This window comes from Cynocephalus volans, chromosome 18 (assembly GCF_027409185.1).
Source record: "Cynocephalus volans isolate mCynVol1 chromosome 18, mCynVol1.pri, whole genome shotgun sequence".
Classification (NCBI taxonomy): Eukaryota; Metazoa; Chordata; class Mammalia; order Dermoptera; family Cynocephalidae; genus Cynocephalus; species Cynocephalus volans.
The window spans coordinates 3,968,172-3,989,832 of NC_084477.1; the positions used below are offsets into that span (position 1 = coordinate 3,968,172).

At 38.5% G+C, this 21,661-nt stretch overlaps 1 protein-coding gene and 1 non-coding gene across 2 annotated transcripts in view; both read left to right on the forward strand.

The window, feature by feature from the left end:
- The window catches only part of WDR64 (WD repeat domain 64), a 126,396-nt gene that overhangs the window by 26,982 nt on the left and 77,753 nt on the right, over positions 1 to 21,661 (forward strand). Inside the window, exon 9 of the mRNA XM_063082880.1 lies at positions 18,282 to 18,361. Within this exon, the coding sequence (XP_062938950.1) occupies positions 18,282 to 18,361 (80 nt within the window). The remainder of the gene's footprint in view (positions 1 to 18,281; positions 18,362 to 21,661) is intronic.
- Positions 211 to 317, forward strand: LOC134366535 (U6 spliceosomal RNA). Its single transcript, XR_010022332.1, has one exon. It is a non-coding gene; the product is annotated as a U6 spliceosomal RNA (small nuclear RNA).

Sequence of the window (21,661 nt, forward strand, 5' to 3'; positions counted from 1 at the left end):
GCTATGTATGATTATGTTTAAGTAAAGTAAATGACAGCAATAATACAAGGGACAGGAGGGAGGAATTAGGATTGTTTTGTTGCCATAAGGTCCTTTAAATGCTCATGTAGTAAGTGTTATTTGAAAGTGGATTTGGAGTAGTTGTAAGTGTATATTGCAAATGATAAGGCAACCACCAAAAAAAGTTTTTCTTAAAAAAAGTAGTATATTGTGCTCACTTTGGCAGCACATATGCTAAAATTGGAACGATACAGAGGAGACTAGCATGGCCCCTGTGTGAGGATGACATGCAAATTTGTGAAGTGTTCCATATTTTTAAAATGTAGGACTTAGCACTGCATTTTTTTTCCACTCTGGCTTATAGTAAGTTCTATACAAGTCACATGCCCACTTTATAATCACAATGTGTTATCTCTTACAAGGATAATAAAAGTTAAAGCACTTTGAAAATTAAAAAAATGCAGTATAGCTAATATGCTAAGAAAAAGGAGAAAATGGAATCATATAAAATGCTCAATTACGGGGCGGCCTATGGCTCACATGGGAGAGTGTGGTGCTGATAACACCAAGGCTATGGGTTCAGATCCCTATATAGGGATGGCCAGTTATCCTACTTGGGAGAATGTGATGTTGACAACACCAAGTCAGGGGTTAAGATCCTCTTACCAGTCATCTTTTAAAAATAAATAAATAAATGAAACAAAATGTTCAATTAAAATAACAAAAGATGGGAAAAAAAGTGGAAGACAAAAATAAGAACACAGAGAAAGGGCGACGTATAGGAAACAGTAACAAATAGAGGAGATAGTAATCCAACTAGGTGAATAATCACTTTAATATCAATCGTCTAAATACACCAATTAAGAGACAGATTGTCAGAGTGATCCAAAAACAAGGGACAATTATATGTATTTACAAGAGAGCCACTTTAAATATAGATTAAAAGGAAAAAGATGAAGAAAGATATATCATGCTAACACTAATTAAAAGAAATCTGGAAAAGCTATATTAATTTCAGATCAAATAGAGATCAGAACAGGGAAGTTATCAAGGATAAAGAGGGACACCACCTAATAGTAGAGGGGTCAATTCTCCAAGAAGCCCTAGCAATCTTAATGTGTATGTGCTTATCAACAGAGCATTAAAATGAGTGAGGCAAAAACTGATAAAATTACCAGGAGAAATAGATAGAAATACTATTTTAATTGGAGACTTCAACACCCCTATTCAGATTCAGCAAGAAGAAAATCAGTAAGGAAGTAGTTGAACTCAACAACACTATCAATCAATTGATATAATTAGCATCTATAGACACTTCATCCAACAAAAGCAGAATACACATTCTTCTCAAGCTCACATTCCACAAGATAGACCACATTCTACAAGATAGACCACATTCTGGACTATAAAATGCACCTTACCAAATATTAAAAGAATAGAAATTCTGTAATGCATGCTTTTGGGCCACAATATAATTAAACTTGAAAGCTGAAACTGAAAGATAACTGGAAAATCCCAATACGTGTGGAGATTAAACACACTTCTAAGCAGCACATGGGTCAAAGAAAAAAATCTTAAGAGAAATTGAAATATATTTTGAGCTAAATGTAAATGAAAATAAAAAGAAAGATTCATGGGATATGGTGAAAGCAGTGCTTAGAGGAGAACTTATAGCATTGAACGTATTAGAAAAAGGGAAAGATCTAAAATCAATAATCTAGGCTTCCACCATAATAAACTAGAAAAGAAGAGCAAATTAAATACAAAGAGAGAAAAGAAATAAGAAAATATAGAGCAGACATTGATGAAATTAAAAAAGGAAATAAAAATAAATAAGAAAAAAATTTTAAAACTTAAAAAAAAAGGAAATTGGTAGAAAAAATCAATAAACCCAAAAGGTAGTTCTTTGAAAAGATCAATTATATTAATAAACCTCTAGCCAGGCTAACTTAAAAAGAGAGAGAGAGAGAAGGAAAAAAATACTAGTACCAGAAATGAAAGAGGGCATGTAACTATAGATCTCAGTGACATTAAAAGGATAATAAAGAAATATTAGGAACAACTGTATGCCTACAAATTTGATAACCTAGATGAAATGGGCCAATTTCCTGAAAGATACAATCTGCCAAAACAAACAAGTGAAGAAATAGACAATCCAAAAAAGGCCTATATCTAGTAAAGAAATTAAAATGATAATTAACAACCTTCCAAAAAAGAAAGCACCAGGCTCAATGAGTTCTCTGTGAATCCCATCAGACATTTAAAGAAGAAATAACACTAATTCTCTACAATCTCTTTCAGAGGATAGAAACAGAGGGAATACTTCCTAACTCATTCTATGAAGCCAGCATTATTCTAATACCAAAACCAAAATCATTACAAGAAAAGAAAACTACAGACCAATATTTCTCACAAACATAGATGCAAAAATCTCAATAAAATATTAACAAATCAAATCTAACAGGATATAAAAAGAATTATACACCATGACGGTCATGAACTAAATTTTGTGGCCCCCCAAAATGTATGTTGAAGCCCTACCCTGACAATGTAGTTGTTTTAGGAGGTGGGGCATTTGGGAGATAATTTAGGTCATGAGGGCTCATCCCTCATGAATGACATTAGTACTTTTATAAAAGAGATCCCAGAGAGTTCTCTAATTCTCTTTCTGTCATGTAAAGATACAATGAGAAAATGGCCATTTGCAACATGGAAGAGGGCCCTTGCCAGACCTGATCATGTTGGTATCTGGTCTTGAATCTCCAGAACTGTGAGAAAAAAAAAAAATGTCATTTAAGCCACCCAGTCTGTGGTACTTTGTTGCAGCAGCATGAACATCAATTAACATAATCCATCACATCAAAAGGCTAAAAAAGAAAAATCACATGATCACATCAATAGATGCAGAAAATGCATTTGACAAAATCCAACAACTGCTTATGATAAAAACTCTCAGCAAAGAGGGAACACCCTCAACTTGTAAATAACATCTGAAAAAAGCCTACAGCTAACATCATACTTAATGGTAAGAAACTTAAAGTTTTCCTACTAAGATTAGGAACAAGGCAAGGATGTTCCCTCTCCTCATTCCTTTTCAATATGATATTGGAAGTCTTAGCTAACGCAATAAGATAAGAAAAGGAAATAAGAAGTATACTGATTGGGAAGGAAGAAAGAAAACTGTCTTTGGTCACAGATGATATGATTGTCTATGTAGAAAATCCAAAAGAATTGACCAAAAAAACCCCCAAAATCTTGGAACTAATGAGCAATTATATCAAGGATGTATGATACAAGGTTAATGTACAAAAGTCAATCTCTTTCCTATATTCCAGCAATGGACACATGGAATTTAAAATTAAAAACACAATACCATTTATATTAGTACTCAAAAGAATGAAATACTTAGGTATAAGTCTAACAAAATATATATAAGATCTATATGAAGAAAACTACAAAACTCTGATGAAAGAAATCAAAGAAGAACTAAATAAATGGAGAGATATTCCATGTTCATGAATAGGAAGACTCAATAATGTCAAGAAGTCTGTTCTTCCCAACTTGATCTATAGATTCACTGTGATCCCAATCAAAATCCCAGCAAGGTATTTGTGGATCTCAACAAAGGGATTCTAAAGTTTATAAGGAAAGGCAAAAGACTTAGAGTAGCCAACACAATATTGAAGGAAAACAAGGTCAGAGGACTAAGTCAAGACTTACTATAAAACTACAGTAGTAAATACAGTGTGGTATTGACAAAAGATAGAAATATAGATCAACAGAATACAGAGCCCAGAAATACAATACCGAGAGAGCCCAGAAATGACTCACGTAAATATAGTCAACTAATTTTTGACAAAGGAGCAAAAGCCATACAATGGAGCAAAGATTCTTTTCAACAAATGTTGCTAGAAAAACTGGACAATCACATACAAAAAAAAAGGATGTAGACACAGACCTTATGCCTTTCACAAAAATTAACTCAAACTTGATCATAGACCTAAATGAAAATGCAAAACTATAAAACTCCTAGAAGATAATGTAGAGGTGACTTTGGGGAAGGCACTTGTTAGATACAACACCAAAGGCATAATCCATGAAAGATATAATTGATAAGCTGTACATTAAAAGTAGAAACCTATGCTCTGTAAAAGACACTGCCAAGAGAATGAGACGACAAGACACAGAATGGGAGAAAATATTTGCAGAAGGCATATCTGATAAAGACTGTTATGTGAAATAGAGTACAAAGAACTTTTAAAACTCAACAATAAGTAAATGAACAACCAGTTGAAAAATGGACAAAAGATCTGAACAGGTACCTCATCAAAGAAGATATACAGATAGCAAATAAGCATATGAAAACATGCTTAGCATCATATGTCATCAGAGAAATGCAAATTTAAAAAGCGAGATAACACTACACACATATTAGAATTGCCAGAATCCAGAACTTTGGGTGATAATGATGTGTCAATGTAGGTTCATCAGTTGTAATAAATGTACCACTGTAGTGTGGGATTTTGATAGTGGGAGAGTCTGTGCACACGTGGGGGTGGGGAGTATATGAGAAATCTCTGTACCATCCACTCAATTCTTCAATGAATCTAAAAACTGTTATGAAAAATAAAGTCTGTTAAAAAATTCCCTGAGCCACAAACAAGAATCTGATTTGTTGCAACAAGAAGCAACATCAGCAATATTGTTCAAACTTTAAGAATGAATGAGCATAAACCTATTTAAAATATTATTGGCTAAGATATACAGCTGCAAAACCCTTTCCTGATGAATTAATTTCATTCTTAAAACTTATTTTCTAATAAATTTTTTCTGAATGTTAGCTTTCTATCTAAAAAATGAGTGAACTGAAATGAGATTGAATCTTAGAGGACTTGGCTTTTTTTTCTCCGTTACATTTAGGTCACAACTAATAATATTACTAGGAAAAATGGTGGACAGTCTATTTGTCTTCCAAACAAAACACAAGTGATGCCTTCTGAGTGCTCTTGATCTGTTTGATGAAATTCACACACAAAAAACCAGGAAACAAAAGATAGCCTCTGCACATACAGAATTGGAATTTCTTTAAATTCCAAAGTGTTTAATTTAAGCAATGGAATAACAGAATTAGAAATTTAATGGAAGAACAGAATATCACATCTCTAAGATGACTGATTTCATGAAAAACATATTTTTCACTCATTTAGAAAAAGATGAAAATGTTTATGTTGTTGTATAACATATTGCACTGAGAGATGAATTAAAAACTTTTACAGCACATTAAAAACAGTTTTATTTCTTGACACCAGATTACATTCCACAAATATCACTTATATGGCAAAATTAATTGCACAGTTTCATTTAGTTTCTCTAATGTAATTAACTTAATACACCCTGGCATTTTAAAGGAGTGCATTTCTGAAACATTTAGTTAAGAAATAGATGCAGATTTATATCCAATTTGATTTTATACTCTTTTGGCAAATTCATGAGACGTTCATAACCATGAAGAAACATTTTGAAAACTTATGCAAATACAGTACATCTTTGGGGTCCTATAGAATACATATACTCTACTTCAGCACCTAGAGAACGGGTTTTTATTTCCAAAATACACAAATCTACAGCCATGATTTTACCAGGGCAAATATTTCCAGTATACTTACCAGGGTAGCTATAGCAGCTAATGTGGCAACCAGAAACCTAGATTAGTCATTTAGTTTAGTCTTTAGTCCAGAAATGTATCAATTATCTAACAAATATTTAGTAATTCACTATGTGTTCAGTACTGTGAACAATACAAATATATTTAAGTCATGATCCCTGCCTCTAAATGCTTAAAATTTAAGTGAGAAGACATAAAATCAGTGGTATGTTGGAGCCAGCTCATATCTGCTTCTGAGAGCCGATTGCTAAGATTTCAGGAATTTGGCAAGCGTGTTGTTAAACCCTGCCATCATTAAGATTAATTTACATAAGCTCACAATTCAATGATATTAAAAACAAAGGCAATAAATACTCAAAACCCATCACTTCCTATATATTTTACTACAATTTACTATTATCTGTCTTCTTCAGGTTTTTCGTATTTTCAAGAAATACTATATAGTGGTGCACAACTATATATCTTTGCCCGACTTCCTGTTCCGAGATGTCACATTGGTAGTCTGAAATCAGCCGTGGTAGGAAGATTTACACACTAGAGAACAGCACACCTTCTAGTCAATGACAAACTGCCCTTCCTTGCCCCAGCTGAATAGTAACATTTACCAGCATGCCATTGCATAGGATGATAATTAATGACACAAAGCAGAGCATGTCAAAAGCCAGTTGAATGGTTTAGGATTACAGGCATAGTAGAAGTTCGGAAAGGGGAGTGATAAATTGGGCAATGATCTCATTAACAAGAAAAGTTATAGTAGCTACCATAAACATACCAACTGTGCATTTAGGTGGATGAGTGGCTTTTTCTTTCTTCTTAAAGAGTATCTTTACATTGGTGCATTGGTGCCTATTGTCAATGATAACATTATAAAATAGAAATCTAAAGGTTAGTCTGAACATTATTAACAGGCCCTAGAACTTAGCTCTCCAGAAACTTCAGTTTTCCTCTCGCTGACCCCCTGTCTTACCAGCTCTTGAACCCTCTTAACTCCCATGGCACCTACTCCATGTCCCCTCTGAGATCTCTGATACCTCAGTATCTCCAATATCTCGACTCTTCTCAGCCTTCTTGACTTTCTTCCTTCCCTGGCCACCTGGACCCAGGTTGATCACCTGAGCTCTCATCTCTGCCTGATACACCTGCCTGCCCACTGCATCAGCAGGCAAACTCCCAGCCCTTCTGCTCAGCAGAACCCGTAGCCTGGATCCCAATCCTTTCACACACCTTTGTTCTGCTTCCTAATCCTCAGTGACTATTCCAAACTTCAATTCCTCTCACTATCCACTGATGCCCTGTCCTCCCATATGACCCCAAATCCTGAGCCCTCAAGAAGAATTCTTCAACACACCGTACCTTTCAAAATTATCTATGGCCAAACCTATCCTTACTTTTCTTTCTGTTTCAGAGGTGGAGATATCAAATCCTCGACTCCTGTCTTCTCCAGGATCTTGCTATCCTGTCTTCTCTCACTCTCTACTTAATTTTAATCCGTAGTGCTCAAGTCTCTTCCGATCCGAGTAACCCTTTCCTTGACCTACAATCTCCTTCTAATGATCATACTACACCTTTTCTTCCCGATGCCTTTTCTTCCCTATGCCTTTCTAACTTCCAGAAAGAGTACTCTGCACTGACTGCCTCCCCTTCCTTGACGTGATTCTTTCCTCCATAATCCTCTCTTCTGCAGCCTCTGCTCCTTCTACTCTGTGGAACCTCACAGCCTAGGGGCATTCAGCATTACTGATCTCACCCACCCCGAGACCATTGTCCCCAAGCCAGAGAGTTTTCTCCTAGTATCATATTGTTCATTCTTCTTCCTGGTGGTCTCTTCTTTATGTGCCTGCCCTTAACAGTGGTGTTCTCCAGACTTCTGTCCTTAGCCAACTTTTCTTCTCACTTTCTGGGTGACGTTCATCTTTTCCAACACACTAATACCTATATCCTGATGACACCCAAGCTATCTTGAATTTTGGACTTACGAATCCCTCATGTGGGTGTCTCTTAGCCCCTCAAGCTCATAGAATCATATCTGAACTTAACTTCCCCTACCCCTAAATGCATACCTTCTATGGCATTTTGTATTTTCTTGATAACATCATGACCCATCTATCACCCCAGCAGGAAACCTGGCAACCCCACATGATGCCTCTCACCCCCTCAACCCCCACAAACCATCAGTCACCAAGTTTGTCTACATTGCCTCATAAACATCTGTTGAATCTGTCTTATCTTCTTTACCTCTATCCCCCTCACTCCCCAGGCTCTTATCTTCAACTGTCCTGTCCAAACTATTGTCCAATAATCTTCCAGAATATTCTCCTGAAGATGACATCCAACCATGTCAACACCCTTCTCCATCCCATACACACAGCACTTCCATGGTCTGGCCCCTGGACAGCCCCCCACCTCCTTCACCTAAATCCAGTCACTGCTTTGTACTTGACTCCTTGTAAATCTAAACTTCTTACTGCTCCCTGGATACCCCATGCTGGGAATTTGTCCATGTTTGGGGCCTGAAATACTCTTCTCCCTTTCTCTTAATTCTTCCCTTCCCCCCACCTCCACGATCCTTTAAAGATTAAATGATTCTTACTCTATGGAATTGTCGGGACCTTTCCCTGGCATCTGCCTTTCAAGGCTGGGTTAGGGACCCTTTTTATGACTCAATCTCTGTATCTATTGCATTTTAATTATGTTTAAGGTGTGTCTTTACAAGACACTAAAATTGTTGAGGGTTATTAATACATCCAACATTTTATTACTGATTTTCCATAATTTGAGCAAAACTATATAGAAGATTCCAGAAGAAGCTCTGGGGCAGCAGTCTGGATATTCATTTGTTTAGCAAATACTTATTAATGAGTTACTATGTTGGAGGCACCATACTGGGTGCTGGGAATTTAAAGATGAATAAGACTAGGTCCCTGATCTCGTGTCTAATGAGGGAGTAAACAAATAAATGATTCCTACAGAAGGTTTTAAGTGCCATCATGTAGATGTGAGAGAGGGGTACGGGAGCAGAAGGGAGTGCTTACAGCATCTTAAGGTGGGAATACTGGGGGAGAGAAAGTGGGGGAGGCTTCCTGAAGAAGATGTCACGCATACTGAGGTTTGAAGAACTGGTGACGGTTAGCCAGGAAAAGCAATTGGGTGGAAGTGCAGTGGATAAATAGACACATTAAAGAAATGGCATTTGCAAAAGTATGGAAGAGAAAAAAAAGATGGCAAGCTCTAGACATTGTAAGTGGTTCATACAATTAGAGCACTGAGGAGGAGACGAGTTGGGAAAGATGGGACTAGACAGGCCAAACATGAAAACACCTGCACACCATGCTAACGAGTTGGGATTTTAACCTGAAAGCTACAGAAAGCCATTACATGCTGTAAACAGGAGAGTGACAAAATATGTGTTTTTGACAGATCACCCTAATAACAAGGCGGAGAATGGATTGGGGGAAAGCAGGTTGGAAAGAGGAAGACCAATTGGGGAAGACATGACAATACTTTAGAAGAGAAATAATGAGGGTTTGGACATAACCGGTGGAAGTAGGGATAAAGAGCAAACAGATTCTTGCATAATTTACAAGAACTGGTGACCTGCTGGATGACAGGATTGAAGGAGAGAGAGGAATCTGTTTCATTTTTTTTTTATTGTCAACAATATTTATTGCATGCCTATTATAGGTGAAAAACTAACTATTCCAAGCAGTGATATAATGGTCTACAAAAGAAACTGCTCTCGTGGAGCTCATATTCTAGTGGGAGAGACAGATAATGAACAGATAATCAAATATATAGTAGAAATGTAGGGGAGTTTGTGATGGAAATGAAGTAGAATTGGGGGAGAGAGAGTTGTGGGCAGCAGAGTTTTGATACGGTGGTCAGGAGAGACTGCAGAGGAGATGGCATCAGAGCAGACAGAGGCGAACAGAAAAGATCTGGAGGAAAAGGTGTTCGGGCAGCAGGAGAAGGGCAGGCTTCTGGCTGGGAGGACTGTTTACACGGTACTGCTTACTCAGACAGGGTGTAAGTGAAGGGATGAGTTCAAGAGGGAGCAAATGGGTTCTAACATCACTTCTGCCACTTATTTATTGGCCATGTGGTGTTGGGCATGTTACTTAGTTATCTGAACCTCATTGATGAATGGGGCAGCACTAACTTTCTTACCTCTCAAGATTTTTGTGATACTCAAATAAGCCAAGATGAAAGTGGAAAACTACAGAAAAAGAGTGCTTTGAAAACTACAAAATGCTGTAACAATTGAAAGTATTATCCGCTTATAGTCATTTAAGCTCTTTCCTGAAGAACGGATTTTTAAAGAAGATTTTGATTTCCACCTGCTGTCAAAATCCCTGATAATAATAAAAACTCCAATGTTCAACACTGGAGAAAAGAAAAGGCACCAATATTTTCCTTTGGGAACAAGTTATGATGGTGCCAATATTCCCTTTTATTATTATTATTATTATTTATTTATTTTCTTTTGATGGCTGGCTGGTACAGGGATCAAACTCTGGATCTTGGTGTTAGCAGCACTGTGCTCTAACCAGCTGAGCTGACCAGCCAGCGCTACTGATATTTCCTTTTTCCAAGGACTGGGATCTGACTGTCAATCAAATTGTGAATGTGTTAGGTTTTAAACGAGGTGGTAGTCTTTTTTATCACACTTAGATTCGATACCTTCTTTTTATCAGGGAAAATATGCCCTTCGACTAGCATGATTCTAGGCAAATCTAATATCTTTTTTGGGGGGGACAGGGTAACCTCAAGAGCAAACTTGAGTTAGTCACACTAATCCCTATCTTAATTTATTCCTTTATATCCTGGTACTCCATTCCATTCACACACACACACACACACACACACACACACACACACACACGCAACCTTTCTTTTGGGTTTAATGCATTTGTTTTGGTTTATGTTTCCTTTAAAAATGTTTGCATGTATTTTTAATTTCTGTAATGGTATTGCAGGTAATTTAAATTCCTACTCTCCACAGCGTTCCACAGATTTGGTTCTTAGTAGTCTCAAGTACTTATATTATCTAGAAGTCTTATTTTTCAAACTAACCAGTGCATTGGGGTCTTTTCTCTGAAATGCATCTATCTTGCAATAGTCAGAAGTTTGTCTTTGAGCCCAGTTCTGGGCTTCCTAGTATCTAACCTTATCACCTGGTATTCAACTGGTGATACATTCAGCTGAAAGGGAGTCAGGAAACAGTGAGATAAAAATACTCAGACAACCTCAGCAAACAGTGATCCTTGGTCTGTTCGGTCACATTCTGGCTGAGCTTTTCAACTACCTCCTGACTTGGACCAGTCTCCTTCTAAATCTAGGCGCTGAAGAGGCTTCTCAAGAGGTACAGTGTAATCACGTTTTCCTGAACTGCCATTACCAGTACAGCGTCATCTCAATAGAATGAGAGCTGGGGCCTCTTCATCCCTGGGTTCCACATATCCCATTTCTGCAATTTCCTGTATGTAATGGGTCTTAGGCTGAGCCAGATGAAACCGCATTTATACAAATGCATAATTGGCCAGCTGTTAAAGTGGAAGCTGGTACAGCTCCCCAAAAGGCAGAAAAAAAAACTCTCAAGAAAATTTCCATTTCAGAAGTGATTACCATTCTGGTTATAATTTTGTGTGGTAATTTCACGAATGGAGTTTTGTATCAGTAAGGAAATGAACACCTGCAATTAATTATGCCGTATAAAGCATGCTGCCTGTTACAAGACAGAAGTTGAAACTTTAACCCTTCAAGAGTTTGCCAGTTTCCAAGAGATGCAACTTTTTATTAGTTACCCAGCTCGGGGGCAGATTATTATACTGATGAGTATAGTGGCCTCAGTAGGATTGCTGTGGAGCCAAAGAGAACTGGTTTCTGTCCTAGCACGCACCAGCTCTGTGACCACTGAACACACTGGCTCTTCTTAGCCTCAGTTTTCCTTCTTTAAATGGGAATGAATACACCTACCTTGTAGTCTTATAAAAATTACTTAAGTTAACTCATGCAAAGTGCCTGGTTTAATGCCTGGCACATAGTTAGTCCTCAATAACTGTTACTTCCTTTTCTTGTGCCTCTAAGAAAGATACTGAAAAGCATTAAAAAAAAAAAAGAATTTGAACTTTGAATTAGTCTACTTCTGCTGCTTATAACAAGATACCTGAAACTGGGTGATTTATAAAGATAACAAAATTTATTGCTTACAGTTTCTGAGGCTGGGAAGACCAAAGTCCAGGGAACACATCTGGTGAAGGCTCTCTTTGGAGGTGACTTCAGTGATGGCAGAGTATCACATTGCAAAAAATGGTGGAGCAGAGAGAGAGAGTAACCTCCTCATTCATTCTCTTTCCAAAGCCCTCAGAACCACACCCCGACCACCATTATTAATCCATTCACTGTGTCATGGTCCTACAACCCAATCACCTCTTCAAGGCTCCACGCTTTAATTACCATAATAGGATTTGCCACCCTCAACAGTCACAGTGGGGGCCAAGTTTCTAATACATAAAACTTGGGGGGACACAATTCAAGTTTCAGTGAGTTTGAGGGGAACATAATTCAATCCGCTACAAACACTGAGGAGAAAAGGTAGAGCTATGATAGACCTGCACTGGTTTGGGCTTCGTGTTCTTGCATCTAGATCAGGGGCCAGCAAACTATGGCTCAGGGGCCAAATCCACTGGGTCCCCATTTTCTATAATGCCTGCAACCAAAGAATGGCTTGTACATTTTTAGATAGTTGAAAAAAATCAAAAGGAGAATAAACATTTCATGATGCATGAAAATGATATGAAATTCACATTTCATTGCTCATAAATAGAATTGTACAGGAACATAGCCACACTTACTCATCTGTGATATCTGTGATTATTTCCGTACTACAGTGGCAGAGTTGAGTAATTGTGACAATAGAGACTAGACGGTAAAATCTAAAAATATTTGTTATCTGGTTCTTTACAGAAAAAGTTTGCCGATCCCTGATCTAGAGTTTTCTATTGCACCCTCTCTCGCCCCTTGGGGGTGGGCACAATGTGGATCAATGAGGGACAGTAATACAGAGCGAGGGCCACTTAACAAAAGTTCCTTTACCTGGGGCACTCGGAAATGTCTGACTTCTTACATCATAAAGGAGAAAGCAGAAATGCCCTATTCGTCGTCCCCCACCTCACTCCCCACCAACTACCTCCACCATCGTGGGGAGAAAAGATAGAAGGTGGAATGACACTGCTTGCTCAGTGGCCCTACTTCTTTAGCAATCACATAATTTCCCTGGACAACCCCAATCAAGTAACACACATGCCCCCGCCAGAGTCACCCCTTTACCTTCCATATGATTATCCTGCTTCCTTCCCCGGATCAGAGCTCCAGAATTGACATAACAGAGGAAGAAAGACTGAGATATGAAGTATGCTGTAATTCAGGCAGGGTCTTTTGATAGTAGACCCTACCAAAGCGTTGTTTTTCTGGGTTCTGCTCTGGAGAGATTGTTAGAAAATACTTCTCTTTCAAAAGTGCTCTCATCTCAGGGGTACCAGGGAAAAATTCAGAGTGAACTTCCCGGAATCAATACATTTCTATTCCCTTAACAGACGACACCCTCACCTCTGCAGTTTTAGTCCACTGATGCATCCCTTACAGTGGTGTTGTGCATACAGTCAGCACTCAGTAAATGTTGTTGACTCACTGGTGAATTTCCCTGCCTTGGGAGTCTCCCCTTTGGGTAGAGGCCACTGTCCTCTCTCCCTAACTCCTTTACCAGCGCCAGACATTCTTTGACACAGAGAACTAATTTTTTAGCAATCTTATGTAAGGCAGAAATGACTTTACAAACATATTACCACCCTAAGCCTTTCCAGTAAGAAAAGCTTATAGCCAGCAATCTTCAAAGAATTCATAAATCCAGACCTCTTTCTCTCAGAACCCACCAGCCTGCTCTGATTTCACTCCTTCCTGCAGCCCAGGCTCTGCACTGCTGCTCAGAAGGCAGAGTGAGTTATGGGAGTCCAGGTTCATGTGCCTCCACCCCAGTCATGGGCCACTGCTGATGGGTGTGTGGGTTATGCACGCCACAGTTCTGGGACACCATCTACACAGGCTGTGCAGTGGCCCTGCTTGACCCCTACCCAGCTGCAACTATACAGGAAGCATAAAATCTAAGATTTGAAGAGCAAGAGAAGCTATTTAGGTCACATCCAATCCTTGATTTTGTAAGTGGGGAAATTGTAGCTCCACGAGATTAAGTGACTTTTCTAAAGTCATATATTTAGCAACAGAGCAAGACCGGATTCTAAGCCTCTTGACCTCAAGTCCATAGTGCATTCTGAGTCTGCCTCCCCAGTTGGCTCTGGCACACTTTACCCACCTCATGGCAGAGCCCTGCAGAAGTCTGCCCAACCCACCTCTTCCTCTTACTGGGGCTCCCGTAGAAAGAACCAAAAAGAACTCTCATATTCTGTCTTGGGACTGTACCAGGACCCAGCCCACATCAGGGTGCATATAACCCAGGGAGTAGACAAGATGGTCCATCAGAATGTGGGTAGAAAATTCTAGACATGCCCTTTCTTTTAAATATTTATCTAGCTTATTTTATTATTATATGTTTTATAATATACATATTGTATTAATTCAGTAATATATGTATACAATTTATAAATAAATGTTATAGGGGTGTACATGAGAAAAAATTGGGAGGAAAATATTTTAATATACACTTCTGAGCCCCACCCTTAGAGATTCTGATTTACCAAGTAAGGAATAGGGTCCAGGAATTTCTTTCTTTTTTTTTTTTTTTAAGAAAATCATTTTATTTATTGATTTTTTTTATTGTGATAAAATATATATAACGTAAGGATTGCCATTTCAAGTATTTTTGAACATACAATTAAATGGAATTAATTACTTTCACAATGCTGTGTAACCACTATCTCCATCTATGTCCAAAACTTTTTTGTCATCCTAAACATACACTTTGTACCCATTAAGCAGTAACATGTCATTATTCTGCCCCCCTGAGTCCCCTCCTCCAGTTTCTGGTAACCTCTAATCTACTTCTGTCTCTGAAATATTTTTTTCTTTTTAATTTATTTTTTCTTAATTGACTCATGATAATTGTATATATTTAGGGAGTACAATTCAGGCACATTTATAGAGTGTGCAGTGACCATATCATGGTATTTAGCATATCTGTCACCTCCAACATTGGTCACCTCTTTGTATTGGGGCCACTCAAAATCCTCTCAACTAGCTACTTTGAGTCATACAGTAATTTGTTGTAGGCTGTGTCGCTATAGAACACTAGATCTTAGTCTTTCTAGCTCTACAATTTTGTATCCATTGACCGTCCTCTCCCCATCAATCTCTAGTAACCAACTTTTTTAGCTTCCAGTTATGAGTGAGAACATGTGGTATTTCTCTTTCTGTGCCTGGCTTATTTCACTTAACATAATTTTCTCCAAGCTCATCCATGTTGTTGCAAATAGCAGAATTTCAGGAATTTCTTTTTTAATATCAAAAGTTATTCTGATGCACAACCAGATTTTGGAACCATTGCCATGAGACCTTGAGTATCTCCGACCTACGTAAAGTTAAGACACTGATTCATCAACTTTAGTTGGATATACGAGTCTAAGAAATACTATTTGCCTTAGGCTTAACGGAGAATAAAGAAACTTAATTGGAAAAGCTACCTATGGCCCATGGTCTCCAGTAAGAGACTGAGATAAATGCCTGAGCTGCTGAGGCTGATACCTTACACTTATGATACTCAAATTTAGCTGGGCAAATTTTTTCACAATTTGTCTGGCATTACATGAAGAAGTTATGTTCAGCCAAATCAGAAATCTGCATCTGCCCAAAAATTGCAATTCAGACTTTATTTCCATGTTCTGTCATTTACTTCGTGACTGTGCTCTGAGGACTCTACAGACTTGTGTTTAATTCACGGACACTTCTTTTATGTCATAAGTCCAGCAGTTGGGCAGCTGTGAAAATCTATTCTTGCCTGAAGTCTAGGGTGATAGTCGCAATCCAAGATGCTTCTGGGTGTGACCCCTTAGGTTCAATATCTCAAATATAACCCCAAAATAGAAGCTGCATCAAAGTTAGGCTTAAGAAGTCCCCGTTTTTGTAAAGAGATTCAAAGAAGAATAATCCAGTGAATAAAAAGAATTTTAAAAAAACTGCAATATCTTTCAAAATTACAAGTACATTTTCCCTTTGACCTGCAATCCTATTTCTAGGAATTTGTCTTATAGAAATTCTTATACGTACAAAATGGCACTTTCATAAGGAAGATTGCTCATTGCAGTACTGTTTGTAATTAACTCCATGCACTTATATGTTTAAAATTTTTTTAAATGGCAATCCTTATGTTATACATATTTCACCACAGTAAAAATAAATAAATAAAATGATTTTTAGATTTATTTTTAAGTTTTTATTTATACATATTTATGGGATACAGAGTTGACTATCAGTATTTGTATACAGCATGTGATGATCAAATCAATATTGTTAGCACGTTCATCTTACAAGTTGTAATGACTTTTTTGTGTCCCTTACCCAATTACTCCCTGTCCCCCCCACATTCCCCCTTTCCCATCTCTAGTAACTGTAGGTCTGTTCTCTCCTGAAAGTTCAATGTTTCGTATGGTCTTTCTTTCTTTCTTTGTTTCCTAGCTCCCACTTATGAGTGAGGACATGTGGTATTTCTCTTTCTGTGCCTGGCTTCTTTCACTTTACATAATTTTCTCCAAGCTCATCCATGTTGCTGCTAATGGCAGAATTTCATTTTTTTTTTTTAATGGCAGAGTAGTATTCCATTGTGTATATATACCACATTTTCCTTCTCCAGTCATTGGTTGATGGACATTTAGGTTGGTTCCATATATTGGCTATTGTAAATAGAGCTGCAATGAATATGGGAGTGCAGGTATCCCTTCAAAATGGTGATTTCCATTCCTTTGGGTATATGCCCAGCCGTGGGATTGCTGTAGTTCTATTAGTAGTTGTTTGAGAAACCTCCGTACTGTTTTTCATAATGGCTGTGCTAATTCACAGTCCCACCAACAGTGTAGAAAAGTTCCCTTTTCTCCGCATCCTCACCAGCATTTGTTATTCTCTGTCTTTTTGATAACAGCCAGTCTAACTGGGGTGAGATGACATCTCAATGTGGTTTTGATTTGCATTTCCCTGATGATTAGCGATGTTGAACATTTTTTCATGTACCTATTGGCCATTTGTATGTCTTCCTTTGAAAAATGTCTATTCAGCTATAATAAATAAATAAAATAAATAAATAAAATGATGCTATTTAAAAAAAAAAAAAGAAATTCCTGGACCTCATCCCTACCTTGATAAATCAGAATCTCTAAGACTGGCCCCTCTCTCACCATAACCCTCTTTCCTCCTGTTACCCACCTTGGTCAGAGGCAGTAACAGCTTTCAACTACTGCTAGTTTCTGAGGCAGGTATTATTATTATCTCATCTAATACATGGGGAAACTGAGGCACAGTGCAGAACCCAGGATTGAAGCTCATCCATTCTCTCTCAAGCCCGAGCTCTTTTAAGCATGGCACAACACTACTCATGGATATTAACACCCAGCACATACATCTTAAAATGATATGGTAGACGCTGTGTGCTTTAAGGGGAAAGATCATGGTGCTGGGAGAGAAAATAACACAGAAGACAGAGTTTGGTTGGTGGGGGTAGGAGCGTGGTGTTTAGGAAATGCTGTTCTAGGAAAGCAACATTTAAGTTGACACCTGAAGGAGGTTGATTGTTCGAGTCACTGGGGTTTGAAGGAAGAACATCCCTGGCCTGTGCAAAAGTTCTTAAGGTGGGAAAGAGCTCGGTGTGTCCAGACAGTAGCGTGGTTGGATTGCAGTGCATGGGGAAGAGGAAGGCACAAGGTGAGCCGGGCAGGTGACAGGGATCACCCAGGGTCAGATGTCACCAGGCAGGTGACGGAGCTTGGCTCTTCTTCTTAGAGCATCAGGAAGCCACCGGAGAGAAGTGATGGGATTGAATCTATAATTTAGAGATCACTCTGGCTGCAGCTTGACAGTGGGATTTGGAGTGGGATGGGACAAGAGGAATGGGCAGCTGTGGAAACTGAGAAATTAGCAGTTTATAGGATGGAGGGTTGAACCAAGACGTTGCCATGGGAATGGGAAGAAGTGGTCAGATTTCAGGGGTATTTCAGAGGTAAAATCAACAGGACTTGACAGCCAGTTGCATGTGGATGGAGAGAAAGGGGAATCGTCCACATGGGTTCTTGGCATTAGGTGCTACCAAGCGGACTTGTTCAGCTGCCCAGTGTCCTTTCTGCATTAAGACCTGATATTATAGCTGCGCCCATCCTCACCAAACCACAAACCCAGGGTGGTTTTCTTTTCAAACAGGAACAATAGAGGGTTCTATGTAGCTAATCACCACATCACGGAGTAAGTCAATTCTGTGGGTCAGTGAGGACCTAATCATTACTTATAATATGTTCTGTGGGCAAATGGATTTGCAACCAACTGAGAAATGAACCTGTTAGAAATAATCTATTTATGAGTTGGAATTAGTTTTATAAATCACATTTTCCATCTATTTTGTGTTTCCCAGGCCTGTCAGAGAGTTTTCCATGCCGAGGGGAGCAAACACTTTTTGCTACTGTACTAAAGCAAATGTGATTGTCACTGGAGGTAAGTGGACAATTTTTGTTACACAGAGATTTGTTGCTTTGCAAACAGTGCTCTCTTTGAATTTACTGATGAGAAAAACCTTTCAGGGAATTAAAACATTTGTATAAAGTCAACTCTGTCTGTCTTTTTCTTTGTGGCTTCTGGATTTGATGGCACACTTAGAAAAGCCTTTCTCAGCCCAAGAACAGATGCCACAAATTTTCCTGTATTTTACTACAATTTATTTTTATTGTTTTGCTTTATATTTTACCTTTAGAGCTTTAATCCATCTAGAACTTATTTTTATGTGTGAAGGAATGAGGTCCTAGGCTTTATAAAGGATCCCAGAGTCCCCTGGAGCAGAGTGACACTTGTATGTCTACGTCCATCTTTCTGGAGAGAAAGACCAAAATTTTATCAAATCCTCGAAAGGAGCTGAAGGCCAGAAGATTAAGAGACAATGATTGAGAGTTAGCAGAGAAGATGGCCAAGGATAGAACATTAAAGAATACCAGCATTTAAGGAATAAGTCAGGTAGATGACAGGAAACAAGGTCATCTGCTGCAAGTAAGGGGAAAATGACAATATAAGTTGCTTCACGGGAAAGGTGGAGGACTGAAGTATTCTTTGAGACTCAGATTCCTCATCTATAATATTGGGTTTTTAATATATTGTGATGGCTCGGAGCCTGGGCTCTGGAGACAGACTGTGTATGTACAAATCCTGGCTCTCTCATTTGCAAGCTGTGTGGTGGGCAGGCTACCTACCCCCTAAGCTTCCATATCATCTGTAAGTGGAGTTGATAATAGTACTTACTCATAAGGTTATTATAAGAATTATATTAATTCAAATAAAGTACTTAGGAAAGTGTTTTGAACACAGTAAGTGTCCAACACACGTTTTCTAATACTACTACTAAGAATAAGAAAAAAATACCTACTTCATATGGTGGTGTTTAAGATTAATTGAGAGAATGTATGCCCGGCCTATAGTAGGTTCCCAATAAATGTTAATTGTCTACTTAAACACATAGGCAGACACATCTGGCAGACTTGTGGAGGTTTTGTTGGATTCAAATGAAATCTGAGTTTCCAGTTAAGAGGCTGTTCCAGAAGACATGAATGGAATGGAGAGGGTCTGAATTATTGTAGGTGCCACGTAAAAGGAAAAGACAGAACCAATCTCAAAGACATGGGAAATGAATTATATTCATCAGACCTGGAGACAGAATGTTATGGAGGATTAGTAAGAGGGCTCGATCAGCTTCAAGTTTGTAAGGCGGGAGAAATGGAAGAATAGCTGTCGTAACACAGTTACCCAGACAGGAGAGGGTGCTTACATGGGGAAAGAGAGCAAACATGAGCTCAGTTTTGAACTTAAGTGTCAAGTGTTGATTAGACCATGAGGAGATTTCTTTTGTAGACAGGAAAAGATCCGGTTGGAGGTCAGGGATGTGAGGGCTCCCCAGGCTGCTTGCATGGGGGAGAAAATGAACTCCCAGAGGCTCCTCAAGGATACCAGGGTCACCTTATAGGGGGCATGTAGACTTGCAAGATGTAAGTGAGCAAAACAGAAACACGACCAAACAGCATTAAGAAAAGTGGCCTGTACTGGAGATCTGAACTTTAAAAATGGAAAGAATAAACAAACAAAATTTAAGAAAGAAGAAAAATGTGTCATCCAAAAAATCAATAAATATACCATTTGGCAAAAGAGTTTAGAGCAAAAATACTCATCAGAGGAACCAAGATATTAAATGAGTAACAGCTATGGGTTCCTTCCATGTAAGATTTCTTCAGATTCCTCCCCCAGAAACACACACAGCAGGCAATGTTCAGTTTCCTACCTAGAGGATCCTGCCTCACTCCTGCAGTGCCTATATTTGCTGAGTATAAAGACAGCTATGTTCCTGCTTTGTGGCTGGGCAATCTCCCCTGAGGGCATAAAGTTAAATTTTTTTTCAAGTACGCTGTGCATTCAAAGTTTATATTTGAATCTGTGCTCAGCTTTGGGCCTTTCACAACACTTACTTGAAATTAGTTTCTGGTGCAAACATTATTACAAAAATAATAGTCTATCGGAAAGCACCACAAATAAAAACAAAGCACTAGAAGTTAGAAGAGCTGTGTTTAATCATAGCCTGGCCACTAACCAACTGTATGATTTCAGCAACCACTCAATCTCTCCCTGTTGCTTAATTTCCTTACCTGGTAAAATGAGGAAGTTGGACTACATACATTCCAGGATCCCTCTGAGCCTAAAATCCTATGATTACATTTTTTAAAAAAAATTATTGAAACGTAATTGACTGTACATATCTGTGGGGCACAGAGTTGAATATCAATACCTGTGTGCAATGTGTGATGCTCAAATCAGGATAGTCAGTATAATCAACATGACACAGTGTGACTACATTTTTTTTTTTTTGTAGGGAGATAAATTTAAAATGTCCTTTGGAAAATTTGGAACCCAGTTGACCAATTAAATGTTACTCAATATATATAGTCACAGCTTTGTGCACTCAGAAAAACAAAGCGTTAATGGCCACATCTAAAATTTAACTAAGGACGTCAGTAAAGAAAGGAAGGCATATGGATAAGAAGTCTGTAAAGAAGTGCGTGGGAGTCACAGCTTGGACTGGGAGCAAGTTTCCTGAAACTTGGTAGCAATGATTGTAAGAACAAATAGGAATCCAAGTCTCTCAATCGTCCTAATTACAGTTATCATTTAAAGAGCTCCATGCTGAGGTCTAGAACACACAAAGGAACAAATGGTAGAATTAGGAGTTTTCAAAAAAAAAGAAGCGGGATGCTGTGTCACGATTTCTTGATCCCCACTGCCCCTTCTTGAGTGGATACTTGCTGAGGTTTATCACTTGCTTTGGAAAAGGGCCTCCTGGCCTGGGCCACAGGTCAGAGGAGGCTGCAAGAGGTTCAAGGAGGAGGACACAGATATGAGAGATGGAGCAGACAACGTGACAAACTATAGTGGATGCTTTTCCCAAGCCCCACCCCCACCCCCACCCCACCACCTTCTAGTGTTCTCCACTCAAACCCCACACACCAAAGAAACCCTTTGAAAAAGCAGCACTCACATACCTGGCTAAAGTACATTAGATTTGTAAAATCTGATTGTCACATCATCCTGTCACGTTAATCTTCACCAACTCCTTTGGAGAGCTCTTTGTTTTCACCCTAAAGAATGCAAAATGTTAGGAATTGACCAGTTTTTATATACTTTGTAATTTTAGCATTTTCATAACTTCTGGGGTAAAAATGTTCGGTCAAGTTTTAGGACTTAAATCACTTCAGTGTTTTTGGA